Source organism: Centrocercus urophasianus, unplaced genomic scaffold, assembly GCF_019232065.1.
Source record: "Centrocercus urophasianus isolate 14NV4802_14NV808 unplaced genomic scaffold, USGS_Curo_1.0 seq_38, whole genome shotgun sequence".
In the NCBI taxonomy this organism is placed as follows: domain Eukaryota; kingdom Metazoa; phylum Chordata; class Aves; order Galliformes; family Phasianidae; genus Centrocercus; species Centrocercus urophasianus.
Window position 1 is genome coordinate 2,996,620 of NW_024884955.1, and position 18,861 is coordinate 3,015,480.

The 18,861-nt window shown below is 43.4% G+C and overlaps 1 protein-coding gene across 1 annotated transcript in view; it reads right to left on the bottom strand.

Moving 5' to 3' along the window:
- The window catches only part of CDH4 (cadherin 4), a 412,843-nt gene that overhangs the window by 71,651 nt on the left and 322,331 nt on the right, over positions 1-18,861 (bottom strand). The window contains exons 5-6 of the mRNA XM_042832267.1: positions 16,913-17,068; positions 10,469-10,613 (exon numbers count right to left, since the gene is read on the bottom strand). Coding sequence (XP_042688201.1) covers positions 10,469-10,613; positions 16,913-17,068 — 301 coding nt within the window. The remainder of the gene's footprint in view (positions 1-10,468; positions 10,614-16,912; positions 17,069-18,861) is intronic.

Sequence of the window (18,861 nt, forward strand, 5' to 3'; positions counted from 1 at the left end):
GGCAGCAGCCTGATGGCATCTCCTCATGCCTTTGCAGAGAGCCATTCCCAAGCAGTGTTCCCAGGGGGCCAGCTGCTCCGACCTGCGCTCACCACCAACATCCTGCTCAGACTTCTGTGCATTTGTTCTGTCTTTAAGTAAAATGCATCCTTTACGTACTGCCGTGCCGCAGTGAGTGGCATAAACATATATCTGTGTACAAGAATATTCAGCAGAGTGCTGCTGATATATACTGCTACAGTGCCGAACATCTTCTGGGTGCCATAAAAAGTCTCCCACTACAGTAAGGTGGTTGGTGATGATTTACCCACTCTATAGTAAATAATGACGTGTTTCTATATCCTATGCATGGAGATATATCTTCATATACTTTATATTAAAATAAAGGAAATACACTCTCATAGACAGCCTCTATTACTGCACAAATGAGGCAAACGAACAGTGGCAGACCGTACATTTCCTACACACTGGAGAACTGAGGCTCAGATTGTTAGGATTTAAATGAAAAAAATCCTAAGCAATGTACAGACTGCTTGATCCAGCTGCAGAGTGTGAGCGTGCATTTGCAGAAATCAAAGCATTAACCACATAGCCTTTAAATACCCTGCCCAAGTAGAGACTGGCAGCAGTTCCCACAAACCAGGGACACTGCATCAGCCCTTTCAGGCCCTAGTGAACATTGACCCGTGGTGATGGAGCCAAAAGAGAGCTGTACAAATGGGGAGAGAGGGTCTTCATGCCTCCAGTGTGTGGAAGAATTATCAGCTTTAATTTTGGCTCTGAAGGAGCAGACATGCTTACATCCTCCCTACAAGCAAGCTGACAACATTAAATGAATGCATGAAGTGCCAAAACTCAAGAATGTGCCCAAGTCTGTGCTGTGTATCAAATAACAAACACCCAGTCCAGACGGTGTTTGATGTAACTGCATTAACCCCCACACCTGGCCTGCTAACTCAGGTAGATAACCTGTTGAAAGGGAAGCATTTCTCATCAAATCAGGCGCATGGTATGTTAAATGAAATACCTAACCTAGTACATCATGTCACTATTAAATCAAATTTGTTGCATGTTGAACAGCTCTTCTGAGGAGCAGATTGAATTATCATGCACAGCTAGTGATGACAAGATTACTGTGCATTAGCTTTTCATTAACTAATGTGCCAAGTTCATATATCACCTGAGTTAAAATTAATGTATGGCACGATGAAGGAGATCTATCAACAAAATGCAAGATCCCAAGAATCTGAACTTCACAACACATTCACTTTTATTTCCCAGAGACTGCCATCTCCAGATATTATTTTTTCAAATGAGATACTTTTGTTTCAGTCTAACAACAGACAAGAAACAAGAGAGATGCTTGAAAGCACCCATAATGGAAAATATTCCCATTAGATTAATCAAGCTTTCTACGGGGTAGGCAAAATAATACCTTGCAGAATGCAGGGTGATGGAAGCAAACAGATCGTTTTTACCAGTATCTTCAGTTTTATCGATCTTAAAATTAATTGCATCTGCTTGTAAAAGACTAAAAAAGGATTTTATGTTCACTGTATCTCATTTGATCTCTGTGTGTTTGTAAATTAAAAAAAAAAAGGAAGAAAACAAGGAAGATAGCTACCCTGTATCTATATGAGCAATGCAGTCGTAAACAAATGTCTCCCCAGAATCACTCTGGAATCTGAGAGTCAGGGTGATTCTTTCTGCTCCCAAAGCATGCCAAAATCTGCTGATTCCCATCACTGTGCCTGCAATCTCTGCTCTCCCATCCACACAACTGCATTTCTCCATAAAGTCGGGGCTTTCATGGTTTTAAGGCATTCAGACAATGTCTCAGCGCAGTTGTGCTTCCAAAGTCTTTGTTACAACTGCTTTGTAATTACCATTTTTCTAAGCTGGTTTGATATCCATTAGTTAGATTTAATGCATGTTAAAAGAAAGAGCTAATGGGCACTTACCAGGAATCCAAATAGAAAAAAGACAAAAAACTCTTTCACTTCACCCTTTATACTACATGCTACTATAAAAATACATAATCCTCTCTGTCTACTCCTCTGATATAAACAGAAAAGCTAAAAATTCATCCATTTGTTTTACTGATAACACTGATTCTCTGTTGAGCTTTATCTTACAATTTATGTTTTTAATGGCTGGTAAATGGTTGCAGAATCATTCAAGGTTAGTTAACCTTCTCAGTCTAATTCTGACCTACAAGATACTTAATTTAATCATTCCCCCATAGAAAAGGATTGAATCATTATGTGCAGACATGTGGTGATGGCCATATTACATTAGATCTTCATTAACCCAAGTTAATAATGGCTTTGTACTAATGGAAACCTCCCCTTCCTCCTAATTTTTTTTTTCCTGTATCAGAAAGCTTACTTAGTGAATACTCTGCATCCTATGCCAGACAGCAAGAAGATGGTAATTGTTGATAGGAAAATTAAGTACCGAACAGTAGTGTAAAATTTACAGCACTTCTAAAAATGCAGTTTTCAATTCAAAAGAATTTCCTGGCACTGCTTCCTCCCCCACTGAGGATGGGATCTTGTGGCACTGCTCGCAACGGGAGCTCTTCACCCATTGCATGACTCCACGCACGTTAAGACACCGCAGCACCAAAGTGGTGAGCAGGGCTATGGGATCCTGAGCAAGTCGTCTAAGCACAGAGCTACGCACAAAAACTTACACACGGCTTCCCAACATGAAGTGTTATTTTCTTACTAAAAAGCAGGCCTAAGTGGCCCCGTGCAATTTGTATTTTTAACTGAAAAAAAAAAACAACCCACAACAAACCAACAGATGAGGCTCTTCCCTTCTCAATGAAGGACAGACACTGCCTCCAGGCATGCATCTTGGGGACCAGCAGCACTCTATCCAGTACAGCACAGAGCTCCTCAGGGCAGAATTTTCCTTGTCATAAGAATGGATTTTAGAGCAGTATTTGGAGAACTGCTCTAGTGTCAAAGAATAAAACGTCTCAGCAAACAAACCTGCATCCTCAAGTGAGAACAAATGTGTTCAATAGGTGATTTGAAGCACTTTCACATACTTATTGTTAAAGGCTTCGAGTGAAAAATGAGGAGCTGACTCATCAAAGGTGCTCAGTGGAGTCATATATAGGTAAATAGGAATGTGTGCGATGTATGCAAGACATCAAGATGACATGTGCCTGAAACTCTACTGCAGATATAATAAATTGCAAATATACTTAAATTAAACTGCATCCCACACACTCTGGATGGAAAACTAAATAGAAACAGCACTTTCCTTTTAAATGATATTTCTTCAGTCACAACGGATGCTGCTGTCATTCTCTTCCACCATTATTTTTGTAATCACTGGCAATTTTTGACCTTTCAAGCAGCTAACCTAATTCATAAAGGATGCCACTTCCTAATTAGTGGAGACATCAGATCCTCAGCCTCAAACAATTCAAGAGTTGGCCTAATGAGAGTAAAGAGAGCAAGAGGGGCTGCAGAGATGGCTGAGCCAGCTGAAGCATCTGCTGTCACCCAGTAAAACCTTCTTATCATTAAAAAGAAAGCAAATATCTCCAGAGAGACAATGGAGAGATGCACCAAATGCAGTGCACACGGGCACGGCCAGATTGGCAAATAGCTCCTGCACTGCAGTGCAGCGAGACGCCGTGCACTGCAGAGAGTAACAGAAGCAAACCTTCATGGAAAGCACACTGAGCCTCTGAGCAAACTGCTCTGATTGCATAAATGGATGAACCTCTGCTCAGCCGAGCCTCTGCAGAACCCTCTCCATTCCAACAGGCATATTCAAAAAATGGAGCAAGCACAACTAGGGAAGAGATATTCTGACCAGCAGCAGCAAGCTGGGCTGGGTCACATGCCCAGCCAAAAGCACAGGTAAGTGGACTTGACACAAGGCTCGAGTTCAGCCCTGGGATTTTGACTGAGAGTAAGAGCTGTCATTCCTAACACAGTTTCTCAACAGGCCAGCTGTGGTGAATGTTCACAGACTGGTGGAAACTACACTTGTGTTCAACACACTGAAAGGAAGAACAGTGTACAGGTACATCTGCACCTGCACTCCCGGACACCTGAACACCTAAAGCACTGGAACTGTGTTTTGGTATTATCACAGGCTGAACGGCTTTGCCTCTTGCAATTCCTGATCACTTATAATTCTTGTTCCTGTTCTCTTGTATTAAGTGCATCTGTAGATCACCTGCTTTGTGGTAATATATATATTGCTGGATGGGGCTCTGAGCAGCTGATTGACTGCTGTAGGTGTCCCTGTTCATTGCAGGGAGGTTGGGCTTTAAGGGGCCCCTCCAGTTCCAACCATTCTGTGATTCTATATTATGAAATAAAATAAATACAGAGTATGTATATAACACCGTATTATTTGCAACTGCTGATTAAAAAGTAGCGGAGAGTGAACTCCTGCAGTGTTGTAACTCTCTTCAGGAGTGGCCTCAGAACGTGATTTCCACTTTTCCTTATATCAACCCGGCCATCTTTTCTGGAGGGTAAAACCACCGGCGTTTTATTCTCACTTACATCCCTGTAATTCACTTCCTTGCTATTGGGACTAGATACTTCTGAAAAGGAAATTAAGAAGAGCACAGATTTCATAACCACTCACCTCGAAACAAAATGGGAAGCACCACGGCGTGTGTGCAGAAAAACAATCTCTCAAAATTGTGCTTGGCTGAGCAAAAGAACTTAAAAAAAGAATATTGCGTATCCCAACTTCATGTGCAATCTGTGAGAGAAAAGAGCTGGGCTGGACAAAGGTGTGTTTATAATTGCACATGAAATGCAAGGATCAGACTAGCACGGCACAGGGCGGCACTGCATTGATGCGTATACTCGGGTGATGAGCCCAGAAGTGATGCACCCGAACTGTGAGGAGCTCTGGGAAGATTTGAAGAAACTCTGGCACTTAAAACGTTTTTCTGCACATGGTCTCTCTAGTGTATGGCATTTGCATTATTTCTAGCTTTTAGTGACATCAGCAGGAAAACGCACCTGGCCCTGTGCGATGCCCACAGCTGGCAGCGCTCTGCAAACGTACCCAGGTGCTTTGCTCAGCCTGAGCTGTCCTCAGCACAGCGTACCAACACCTACCTCCGTGCTGGTAAAAGAATACTAAACATTATAAAGACAGGCAGCACAGTGACGTTGCTGTAATGATGCACAATAGAAGAAAGGGGTCTTCACTCGCTGCCACATTCATTTCTAAAACCAAAGCTGCCTCTCTGATCTCAGGCACCGATGCTTTCCTTTCCTCCCACACCACCCAGCAGCACCCGCCTTGGTTTTTCACTGGAAACAACCTGCAGGACACCCCGTGCCTCTGTTTTAATTATCAGGATGGGAAAGAGGAGGCAGCTACAGATGTAGAATCCAGATTCTTCACATGAATATATATACACACGTGCAACTTTATGCTTTAAAAGATTAATTTCACAAGCTTTAAATTGCAGTTTAATTTGAAAACTAATTCAGCCTCATAATTGGCTTTCTGTTCAAATCACTGAGGCTAAAGATTTAAATTCTTAATATTCAGATGACTTTCAAGTTTCTGGCCCCATCTGTGCATTAGCCCATGGTGTTAATCTCTAAGGGAATCTCTGCTAGCATAGATATAAAATAAACAAACTGGGACACTAATAGAATAATCGACTTTTAAAATCCTGTTTTGTTTTGTTTTTGTTTTTAAATATACTGCTTATTTTTATGAGATACCTTAAATGCAATTTGCCACATATAGATTTGGCTCCCAGCGATTTCATTTTTCACAGGGCACATTATCAACAATTACTGTGTCAGAGTCCCATGAAATCAAGAGCAGACAGGAAAATTTCAAATTACAACATATTTTCATGTTGGAAATACTGATTTCCCTTTATGTTGGGAGACTGTCCATTTTTAACATACCTTCACACCACCAGAATAAACCATCCTGCCCACACAAAACCATAAGACAGAAAGAGTTGGCCAAAACTACAGCTTGGACTTGTGCTACTGACTTGGAAGGGACCGAGATGCATCTATGGAGTCAGTGAACTGGAAAGGATGAATGGGAATGGAAAAGGCCAATCTGACAGGAACAAATGGTTTTGGAGAGATGCGTTAATTTTTGACAATCTCTCTGTTAAAACAAAATAGATACAACCCAGAGCAAAGCATTTGAGTCACTGCAGACCATTTCACATTGACCTTTTCAGAACCGAATACTTCACTAAAGTAAGACATCCCCACCCCACCATAAGGTACTTTTTGTGTTGGCTGTATTAAAACTGAGCTTCTGCAGTGACCAAAGTAATTTTTCTCCACATTTTTTTCTCCACATTTTTGTTTTGTGACTAAATTCCTTTTTTTTTTTTTTTTTTTTTTTTTCCACTCTAAAAGTTAAACACTCCCATACTAAATCACTCTGAAACCAAACTGTTGTAAAGCATCACTCCTCTTCTCTGGGACACCCCTGGGAGGCTGAGGGCTGGGCGTATTGCTGCAGCACGGGGCTCTTGGCAGGCAGTAATTGGGGTTGAACAGAGGGAAAAGCCCACCCCAAACCTGTGCAGAGCCATGGGCTTTGAAAGGGCAGCAGGAACCCAGGCTGTGTGAGCCGTCTCGCTTTATCAGTGCTTGAAAGGCAGCTTGGGTAGCTCCGGGAGAACTTTGCTGATTAAGGCTGCCAGAGGGACCAGGGGGATTTCAGCTCTAGCTTGCAGCTGCATTTTTAAAACTTGGCTGTGTTCTTCATATATAGGCAAAGTTCAAAGAGGCAGAACATTATTCAATATGAGTAAAACATGGCCTTTTAAGATACACTTTCAAACAGTGGCTCGTTAAATCAAAACAACTTGCGGGGGAAAGAGAGAAAGGAAGAAAGATGGTCATGTGAAAAAGAGAATCCTTTAGCGTTGCTATTCCTGCTTTGCATTTCTGGAAGAGCCCACATTTACACATTTAAGCTGTCCAGCTGCATGACCTTAGGCAAGATAAACCAGAAATACATTAACATGTTTCAGAGAGTATCAAAAAAGGAAAAAGAAATGCAATGCAGTTTAAGAGCCAGCACACACTGAAGGATTTACATAGGGCAGGCTGCAACGCATGCATTCACACTACGGAGAATTTTTTATTGAGAGCACTGTGCTCTGGTGTCAGACACTACTTCAATTAAGTTATTATAATCTTAACCAGCACCAACAACCTATTATAATTAATAATCCTTGATGATTTCTTTTCTATTCCTGTCAAGGGTTGCTTCAAGGTGACTCGCATGCTGCAGAGCTCCTGGGAGCTCGGGAGGCTGAGGGCTGAGCAGCGCTGGGTCACAAGCCCTGCTGCTGCCCCAGAACTCCACACTGCTGCCACCACTCCAGCTCTCGGACAGTCCCTTGTGAAGGCTGTTTGTCTCGTAGTCTAAAACAAACCTGCTCCTACCATGGGAAGCAAAGTGCCCAGCAGCACCACTCCACAGGCTGGAATGCACCATCCTTCTTGCATTCCCATTTTCTTGGTTCACACTACCTCCTTTTGCCTTATTCAACGCAGAGAGAGCAGTCTTACGTCTTACACCTTACTTGGCCACCCTCCCAGCCCTGCAATAGCCAGGCATGCTTTGCAGCCATCCCACAGGCAGGATGCTCTCCTCCAGCTCTCCGCATCCCAGCTGCACAAGGGGACCAGGCTGCAGCATCCTCTGGAGGCACTGTTCTGCCCACAGGACCCTATGCCAGATGCTGTTGCTTTGCCCCGTGATGGCACCGCAGGGCCTCTCTTCCCCTTAAATGCGATGGGCTCCATTGACCCTGCCAAGCAGCCTTGCGGGGGCTTTCCCTCCAGCTGAAGGTCGCCGTGCCCCGCTCAGTCTGTGCTCAACAGCTTATCTGTGATGGTCTTGCTCTGGGAAATGTTCATGGGTAGAGTTCGAGCTCCATATGTCCCATTTCCTTTTTTTAAAATCTGGGCAAAATTCCTGCTGACTTCAAGCAGACATAGGCTGCTCAGACTAGCTGCCCACAGAGTCAGCGTTTGTTTGGGATAGTAACATTACATTTACTTTTCTCATAAAAGTTGCTCAAATTTATTAAGAACATTACAGATACTACGGCAATTGAGGAAAGCTGCATTTTTAATCACAGGCCATTATCAATGGGCATATGGAGAATGTGAGAAATAACAGTCGCACAGGATGTCCAGGGAAGCATTTTCAGTCCTCAGGCACAGTTCAATACCAATAAATAGTGGAAAATGAATGCTGAACTCCTATATCATATAATAAGATTTTTTGGTTTGCTTGAAGCAGATCTCCACTTTATACATGGATATACTCACATATACAAATATATAGAGGCATATGTAACTTACTGCTGAATCAATATTGAACAAGTTTTGCTGTTAGCTCTAAGAGTATCCAGTGTCTTTCATTTGTCAGCCATGGCCACAAATTCTGGCTCCCTGTTTTTCCTTTCCAAAAGCTGCTTTTGAACCTCCTTAGTTGTTACAATATTCTGAATCAACTTGAACTATAAAGAAGCTTCCAAATCTCTGCAAGATCTATGTTTAGCAAAATATATTGCTTAGACTTGTGTCTGCACAGAACAGGGATACATATATTTGAGGTAAATGAGGAGCATGCAGACTTCCACAGACAGTATCTAACCTCTCTGTCATTTTCTCAAAGACATGACATAACATCATGTTTATTGCCAGGTACATGGAATGAAGACCTCGGATACCCGAATTCCCAGGTGGATTTATAAAAGCAAGGAACAGAAATTCAATACTAATATAAAACTTTAAAAGAATACCGATTAAATGGGAAAGGGGAGGAAAAAACAAATACATCAAAGACAAATGTAATTGCTTTTGAATAAAAACAGATTGCTTTCTACCTACCTGCCTTAAAGGCAAACACTCCAGTCTGGGATACAGAACACCACAATCACTGCTGGAAGCAGAGGCACAACCATTTTGTAGGCAAAGGTATCCTATTCTGATTTAATAGCTCAAAGGCTTATCTGGATTTCAAACAAGGAGAGGATGCAATTTGCCGCTTCCTTCACACAAATGAGCACAGCTAGTTAAAACATCTGGGAACACTTTGAATATTGATTTGTCCTAGAGTAAGATGTAAGGATTTTGACTCGCTACGGAAATATATTAATCTTCCAACCTTGATATGCTGCAAAGTGGCCTTCAAAGGAAAGGAGGAGAAGTCCTCCTGGAAGACAGCATCAGAATGAGCTGCCAGGGGACTGCTCGCTCACCTCGCAAGAGCAGGGTTTGCATCAACACCTGCACCTCACCCCAAAGCACACTGATAAGGACGCTGCACCCCTCCGTTCCTCAGAAGTACTGTCACACATAGTTCCCAGAACGTGTCACCATCACAGCCTGTGCCTCACAGCATGGCAAGACGATCGATCACAGCTGCGATTCACCTTGTTAGAAGCAGCAGCCGCTGCAGAGTTCTCAGTGACACCTCCGGAAATGGAGGAGCCATGACGGATGTTCGCTGACACCAAACAGAGCCATGTGGTGCCTAACCCCCAGCTCAGCCTTCATTTACCTTGGAAAAAGCCTCAGTCTGATTTCAGGCAACTTACAAAAGTACCGGTGACAGTGCCATACCAGTTACGTTCAGCAACAAGGTAAAGCAACCCTGGTTACCACATCAGAAACCGCATAGTTCTGCTGCACTTAACTGCTCGACAGCATCACGGAAAAGAGGCATTAATGATCCGTACAACTGCATTTTCCAAAGATAAAAGCATATTTGTATAAAAATCATCACTCGCACACTGTGTACAGCTTATGCTTTTGCTAACTTTTCACTCATCATTTTTCAGAACATCTGCTTCTGATTTTTCCAAATTTTCCCCCATTCTTACAGAATTGCCAGAACACCTGGCAATCTCAGAGGGACCCCATGAGCACGGCTAAGTGAACTTTACAGATCCCTTCTAGCTCAAGCAATTGCGATTCTATGGTTCCCACCAACAGGGCTGCATCAAGTCCCACATGAGACAGCAGTTCCATGGTACTGAGCTTGTAAACAACTAGATTAAACAGCAAGGAGTTGGGTATTTAACATTTCAGTCATAGGGTCAGGAAAAGGTTGGATTTGCCTTTCATACTTGTATTTGGAATAATGGCACTGCATATCTGCAATGAGCTTATGAGAAAGGCAATACAAAGCATTACTTCCCAAAGCTGATACTTTTGCAAAATCCACATCTAAGAAGGGACTACCAGGATCTAACTCTAACCCGAGTTTGCACTTTCTCCTGCACCAGGAGAAATAGATATCAGCTGAATTGTTCTCATCTCCATCAGTCTTCAACAAAAGAGCCAGCAAAAGAAAAGCTCTCCTCCATTCCCCATATTTCAAGAGGAGGCAAAGCCATCAAGGCAAGATTAATGTTTGAAAGCTTGTGATAACTTTAAGACTTTTTTTTAAACTGTACCTGGTTTAGAGCCTTCATCAACAGATCCATTATAGACTTGGTTTATAAACTCCGGTCTGTTGTCATTCATATCAATCACATAGATGTAAAGGTCAATAGGATTCTCCACCTTGTTTCCATTCATATCCACTGCATGAGCCCGGAGCTGGGAATAAGCACAATGAAAGCATAATATCAGCAATTGGATTTGTTGCAGAATGAGAAACCACACTTTGCCTCATAGAGAAAGAATTGACTTTGCCTCATAAATACTTTCTCACAATTGAACTGAGTGGGAAAGTAATTCCAGGAGAAAGCAGCGATGTGGTTTCCATCTGAACTCTAGACATGCATGCTTTTTCAAAGCTTAACATAATATTGAAACAATATTTTAAAATATTGTCAGTGGAAACACATAGACGCTGGTGCAGTGATGCCATGCCCTTCACTGCTAATAGACCGCTCTGCTCTAATTTTTAAGATGTGCTGAACCTAGTCTGACAATCTGAAGAGCAAATTTTGCTTATTTCCAAACATAGTGAGGAAATGAGATCGACTTGAGAGGCTTCTTATGGGAACCTGCAGCCTTTCATACCCACAATAACAGGGATTAATAAGTGGAGAGATTCCAGAAGGGCATTAGTATTGTTTATTCTTTCTTTAATCATAGTCTCTAGGAGCAGCAACGTCAACCGACCCCATTGCTCTATGTACCAAAAGATGTAAGAACAGTCCCTTTCCTTCAAATGCTAGGAGCCCCCGTGGCACTTAAGGATGAAATATTTTCTCAGGCTTAACTAAAATATCAGTGGTGAAGCATTACAATAACCGGAGCCACAGTGTTAAGTCCTCAGCTAAAGTGGAACTGCAGCTTTATCTTATTAGCAATAACCATCAGTAATAATGCTGGAAAACAAGAGCATCTGTTTTCTGAACAAAAGGGACAGCTACAGCATGTCAAAATGAGTAATTAATAAAACAAAGCAATCAACATTAGACTGGAACAATCAGTAACCAGGTGAAGAAAATGGATAGCTTGCTCATTCAAGGGAACAGATGGCTACTCTAAATGGTGCACACGCTGAATGTCGCCGTCAGCCTCCAGAAAAAGGAGACAAGCAGAGAAAGAGCTCCGCAGCCCATAGGTGGGCACTGGAGGTACCACAGCACAGTGTTGCAGTCCTTGCCACCCCTCCTTGCTTGAATACTTGTGGACAGGGGAGCCTAAAACCCACCTCTGGTGAGCACACTGTGTGCTTCTTCCCTAACACCTTGTGATGGGCAAGCAATGGGGCCTGTGCTCCCCACTTCAGGCACTGGGTGCTGCAGCATGGGAGCTCCCATGCACAGAGGTCTCCACCTCCTCTGAAGCGTGACAAATACACACACTAATTGTATTAGAGCTGGCTGCAGCTCTCGCTCTCCCTGTGCTCGTTATCGGCACCACTTTCTCCTTCATGTGTGGTGTTCAGAAGTCCAGAGCTTAACAAAAGAAACTGCATGCTGCTATGATAGACTGGATTAACATTTAATCAAGCAAAGAGAACAAACTGCCATGTGAAATAGGCTGAACGAAAAACATTCTTTAAAGGAAGTTAAGAAGCACTTTTTCTTCAGTGACTGAAGAAGTCTGACTTTGCTTTCAATGCAGGATATACCATTTGTATTTCTCGATTTGTAAAGGTCTTAATATCTGTATTCCTTGCCTGAATATAAACTGCTTTGACTCCCACCTGTTGAGCTATCCTTCATCGTGTCAGATGTAGCAATTCAATAACTTTACAAGTCAAAGGTCAGATTGCCTTTGAAAAAAAGTAATTCGGAGCTAAAATTAAAGTTATTATCTTCAAACTGAGGCAGCACTGGGCCGCTTCTTGCTGTATTTCCAGGAGCGGAAATGGCTCCATTCAGAGATAAAGCAGAGAGCAAGGCTGATATCTTCCCCCTCAGATCTGACTTCCCCCTGCAAATTTTTAATTACATTTGAGAGCTTTTGTTTGAAATCTCCAGGAGTTAGGAATTTTTCAGCAATGCGTGTCTCTCTGCTTGTTGCACTCACTGAGCACACATATCTATGACTGGAGTGCTGCTACCTGCGCTCAGTGGAAAGAAGACTCAGTGAGACAGGGGATCCTCACCTGCCTGCAGTGAGCCAGCACAGCGCCAGGATGGGGCTGAGCTATGGGAGGAGGGCAGTGCCTGGGTACATGGGCATTCTCCTGCATTTCCACGAGTTTTCTCTCTGCACAGCTTTTTAACAGTTCTTTGTGGTCACATATCTGTAATCTTTCACAAAACACTGCTCTTCTTCTGTGGTCTGTGTCTACTGCAGCTGAGGGACAAGAGATGCTTGAGACAGAGCGTTGTATCTAAGCTCAGCTCAATGGGAGCTCTTCCTCATTAGAGATTGTTCCTCTAGAGTTAGAGACCACTCCCAGAAGAAGAAGGTAAAGGAAATGGACTCAACGGGGCAGTCTGTTCACTGGAAAACTCACTGTACCTCCAAGGGAGATCAGATACTGCCTTCCTTAAGTACTCCTCTCCCCATCCCTCTAACCCTACTCCTTATGCTCATCCCACATCCTCAAGCCACAGAACCACGCTTTGTTCTGGAGTCATTCTTCAGATGAGAAAACAAGGCTCATTTGTGCAAGGCACAGTGTGAGTGTACCGCAGCTCTCAGCAGATCAGGTGTGCCCAGTGGGTGCTTTGGGAGAAGAAGGATGGATGGGATGGAGAGCAGATGCACGTGAATGCTCCTTCATTGTGAATGGCAGTGGGCGAGGCACAAAAGATGATGACTGCCCTCAGTCAGGCACAGACATCACCTAGAGCTGGAAAAACCAGTACTGGAAAGGGCAGGGACTTCCACCATGCACCAACCAAAGAGTGGGCTCCATATTCCTTAACAAATACTGTTTGAAAGTCTGACAATTGTTGCTATCATATTCTGCAGCAGCCACCACAGGTCTCTGCGGTTTTTCCACTGACAGTCTGCCGTGTAAACATGGCTGTTGGCATACAAATGATTCAGTATCATGATTATTGATTACACTGGAGGCTGGTGGTATCTGAAGGTAGTTAGTCAAAGTCAACACAGTGAATTGTGTTAAATATGAGTATTACTTATGCACTAATACTACTAATACAAATATACATTATCAATCAGTGACAGAGACTCTAAGCAATGAGCATACAATGTCATGACTAATTTGTATGCTCTTAATTGTGATTAAAAGTGCAAATTAGGGCGTTGTGACACAAATGGCTGGCATTACTCACTAGAACTGAGTTAAAAACATTGGAATTAGCTCCTGCATCCCTGAATTTTGACTCATCTCTTTTGTCTCCTTGCACCGCAAATAACTCCTTCTCAGACTGCAACTAACCTGTCCTGCTCCAGCCATCCCAGACATGATGTCATGGGTCTCATTCTGAAGGCACACACATGTGTCTGGGACTGGCTGAGGACTTGCTTCTGAGTTCCTCCACAATGCACATTACTTGCATACCAGAAGCAGTGATGACTTACTGACGTGACAATGTTGTTAATGGCTTTTACACACAAAATGCAAAATGCGTTGGAAAACAAAATGCTGATTTACTATCCCTAGGACTGGCCAACTGCAGCTTGATATGAAACTGCTGTCTGGATCAGGAAAGCCATTTGGAGTCACTAGTTCTGTCACCAGTGAAAAAAGGGCTTTGGGAATGCAGTTATGTAAGGTGGCTGCATGCAGAGTCTTAGTGGGCAGCAATAACCATGAAGGGCTGCCTGCAGGAGATGCAGAGACAACCAGAACCCAGCACAGATGGTAGCAGAAGGGGTTGGGCTGGGGCTCACACCGGGAGCATGCCGTGAAGCTGTGCTCCCTCACATGCAGCTCCAGCACACCTTCCTGACCATGTTTACAGCTGGCATTGCATCTGGGATGTCTGCAAGGTCCCTAGAGAGCTTGTGCATTGCTTTGTAGTGCAGAGGAGAAAACAGCTGAGGCCCACATAGGGCTGAACTCGTGGCCACTGGCACTGCAGCCCTGCTGTGGAGTCACCTGGCAGACACGACGAGCCCCAGAGGTACAGCCATCCCTGCATGCATCACACGGAGCATGTCCTGAGAAGCTCATGAAAAACTATAGGGAAGTTCTGCTATAGAACTAATGAGAAAGCATCCATTTCACCTTAGGGAAAAGGTAGGTTCCATCAGACGAATGTCTTGTTAAGCGTAGGGAGAATTAAAATAGTATTTAAAAAATGGTCATCCCAAAGCAAAACAGATAATAAGAAAAAACGTGTTACGAATGTAGGAGTTAATGAAAAAGAACTCTTCAGCTGTAGGCTCACATGCACTTGCAATTTTTTTTTTTCTTTTTTTATAATTAGATTTTAGGTCACCTGGAAATGAATGCAGCAAGAACAACACTCAGCAGTAACAGAGGCACCGAGCAGACGTTCAGCTCGGGAGTGCAGAATGCTGGGCTCCCCTGGCTCTGGGCATTGCAGTCCCACTGCTGGCCTTGTGCAGGCTGGGGTCAGGCTCGGAGCATCCAACAGAGCTCAGGAAAACCCCATAGCAGGTGTCAAACCAACACAAAGATGGTCAGCCCTGAGTCCCTGCTTTCTGGCGCTCAGTATGAGTTCCAGGTCTGCTTTTGCTTTTCACTGAGTGGCTGGGCTGTCTGAAATGGTGAACATTCACTGTCTTCACCAAAACTGGAACAGCCAAAGCTCGGAGCTGGATATTCATTTTGGAGGCTGGCCCTATATTTCCAGCTTCCATGATGGTCCATTCCTGCTCTATGAACTCTGTACCAGTGTTCTGATCACTGCTTTGAAGATGATGTATTTATAAATGCTTTGTAAGGGATTATTAAATGAACAATTGATGATTCAATAAATCATCAATCAATTTCTACTGAGGCTAAGGGATCTAAACATTGTTTACAGCCGTGACTGAAATGATCTCTATCATCTTCCATTGTTCTGCTAAAAAGATTTTCTATCACTCACTATTCTTGTCTGTAAGCTTTCATAACATATTTATCAGCAATCCACTCTCCATAACCTGTATGTTCCTGTAACCTTCAGAGAGTGAATCTTTTACTCGTGCTTGGAGCTGCCAGATCAAGGTTTCTGTAAAGAACAGGAGGGCTGGAATTCCAGTGGTGTGCACCATTCACAGGGGTGACAATTCAGTCTGCTGAGTTCCCTGAAACCCTCAGGTTAATTTTATTATTAGGGCACTGCACAAGTTTTTACTGCAAGGAAATCTTTTTCAGCACATTTTTTGACTTAGAGTGTCCATTACTAGACATCATACAGACTCCATCTGAAGCATTTATGTGTGCATAGTTTTACCAACTACATCATTTCATAATAATCCGGCACCGCTGAAACAATATCAACAATGATGAGATGACACACACAGTATCATCTCAAATATTCCTTTTCCAAAATGATTTCCCTTCATATTTTCACAGGCACCACAAACAAAATAATTGTTCACGTTCACAGAGGATAAAATAACTCCCCTTCAGACTCCCCTTCACCCAGGAGAAATCTTTTTCCACCCAGCTGAAGAGGCAATCTATTTCTTTGTCCTCTCACCCCAGTCCCAAAGGTGTGTCAACATGGTTAACTGGACACCTGATAAAGCTGACAGAATGTGTGTCTCTGACGGAGCAGTTGGGGATGGTGTCAGTGCAAGTGACCCATATTTCATCACTGACATCACAGCATCCCTGGGAAGGGCTGTTATGATGCCCACAGATGTGGCTACTGCTGATATAAAGCAATCCATGAAACGACCTATTACAGCCTCTCAGGGAGACAACTAAAGCGTAGATGCAGAAAGCATTTGAAATTTTGCAGAGCCATCGTGTGAGGTGCAACACTTTTTTAAAGCAATTTGTGGGGCCGTGTCCTCTGTGCAATTACACCATGTAATGTACAGACTGTGATTTATATCACAACATAACGACCAATTACACTCAAAGCATATTGCAGGTAGAGCATTTTAAGAACTAGGGTAGTGAAAGGCAGCACTTTTGAGAGTAATTAATCTTAATTAATTCCCTCGTATTTAATATTAGCCTATCTGCATATTTAAAAACCTATCTGACACACCCCCATCATACTGCCTGAACATCTCCTAGCAATTTAAAATGAAAAATGACGATGCCAATTATTGCATGTTTAGCTGCAGTAATGATTCCTAAATTAGCAGTTTCCCAAGACATGCTAATGTTGCGGATGGTTTCGCACGGTTTTGAGGGGTTCAGTCCGCAGATAAATCTGCATGGATTTAATAAGCAGTGTGCAGTTGCACCACTATAAAGAAATGGGTGGCTCTGTGCTGGAAAAGGACATTGGTTTAATGCTGCTTTGCACTGGCGTGGCTGATAGAGCCTGCAAACCTAGATAAACCCCCAACTGTCTTTTTTCCCCTTGGCGTATCGTGCTCACATGGTAGGAGGCTCTTTCCTCTCTGTCCATCGGGCGGGTCACATACATCCTCCCAGACACAGGGTCAATGCTGAAGACTTCCATTGGCGGCTGGTCGGCTCCCACTCCGGTGATGCTGTACCTGATATGGATCTCTTTGTCCTTATCGGAACGAATCTGGATGGAATAACAAAGGCAACCGTCAATAAGCTTTGGACAAAAGCCATATGGATGTTTAAACAACTTTAAAGATCTGAGCCTGGAATCTGCATAAATGTAAAACCGCTGTCAATTTTGACAAGGAACTCGAGCTGTATGCCGAAGATTTGGGAAAAAGCCAGGAAAAGTTTCTTCCACATATTTTGTTATTTTTTCTTCTCTTTTATTCATGATGATCCTCTAGGAATCATTGAAATTCTGACTTTTTGCCTTAGAAGTGGGAGAATATATATGGATAAAAAATGCCGTTTACTTGCTATTGAAACCATAAGCTCCTGAAAGTGTCCAGATTGTTCAGTTACAGCCAACACCTCACAGCTATTCACCACTTTCAGAAATACTCCCTGCTGTCCCCTCCATCCTGTTCTCAGTCCATGTAACTGTGCACACAAATGTTCCCACGACATTCATAGAGCCAAACTCCTTGTTCCTGCCTTGTGCAGCCCTGCAGGATGGAGGAGGGAGGCTGGGAATGCCTGGTAGGACGTTATCATTTGCCCATTTGCCCATTTGTTGAGGAAAGGTGCGTCTGGCACATTGCTTTTGAAACTCCTTCCCTCCCATACCTTGAGAAGCACATAACAAATCAAATACAGCATGACGAATTGCACATACCTTGGATATAGAGACAAGAAAATAAAAAAGCGAGGTTAATATGTTGTCCTAGCAACCTTGACTATCTCTTTAAGCTGAAATTTAATTTTCTGATCAAATGCTGAAAGAAGTTCTTGCAACACCATGACTATTCCTGAAACAAAGTGCAAGGTACAAATAAATTATCACCCCCCGCACCACCACAAACCATTCTGGCAGCATAAGGCAGTGCATCTTTTTCCTCAAACAGGTCTATGAATACAACAAAGTAGTGAGAAGGTAATGGAAATCTAGTGAGTGAGTGCATGTCAACATATCCGCTCTGGCAGCTGCCTTGAAGGGGCTCAGCAGGGGGCAGGAGGCCCCAGAGTGGGAAGCAGAGGTGCCTTCCCCAGCAGCAAGGGGTTGGGATGTGCCATGGGTTGCTCTCGCACTCCTTCCACACATCACCCATTGCTATTTCCTCCTCTCCTGACACAGTGTGCTGAACGTTGGTGCAGAAGACACCAGATCGCCAACAAGCATCTCCAAGCATCTCCTTTGATGCCTTTGTCCCGATCGTTACCAAGTTTGTACACTCGTTTCTTCGCACTGCCTCCACTGAGCAGTCTGCTGCTGCCAACAGCTAATGATGTCAGTTATTGCTCGGCACCGTGAGGATTGATTCGTGCTGCACCCACACTGCTGGAGCTGAAGGTCAGGGAATACAGACAGTTTCATCTGTCTTTCTCTACAGGATTCACTGCTTCTTTAGGCTATTAGCACCAAGAAAAACTGATAGGGCTTGCACTGGTGTCATCACTTAGAACAGGTACTGTGGACACAGAGAAAGTGCCCTCGTGCCTCACACCACCGTTTATGCAGGTCTGTGTGTGCCCAGTGGGTATTTGTAATAGGGACCCAAGCAGTCAGGCAGGAATCCAGTTTTCATTAGCAAATCCATGGGTGAAGAAGAGTATATTAAACCTAAGCTTTGCTTGCACAACTGTGGTTTTAATGACGGCAAATGGCCCCTCAGCTCAGTAACTGAAGTCTGCAGTGCCCATTTTTAGAAGCTCAGCTCTCACCCCATCAGGTAGGCAGGGCTGGAAATGGGATTTATGTGAATGTCTGTGCAAATGAATAACTCAAGTCAGGAGGTCAGGCTCAAGGTAAGT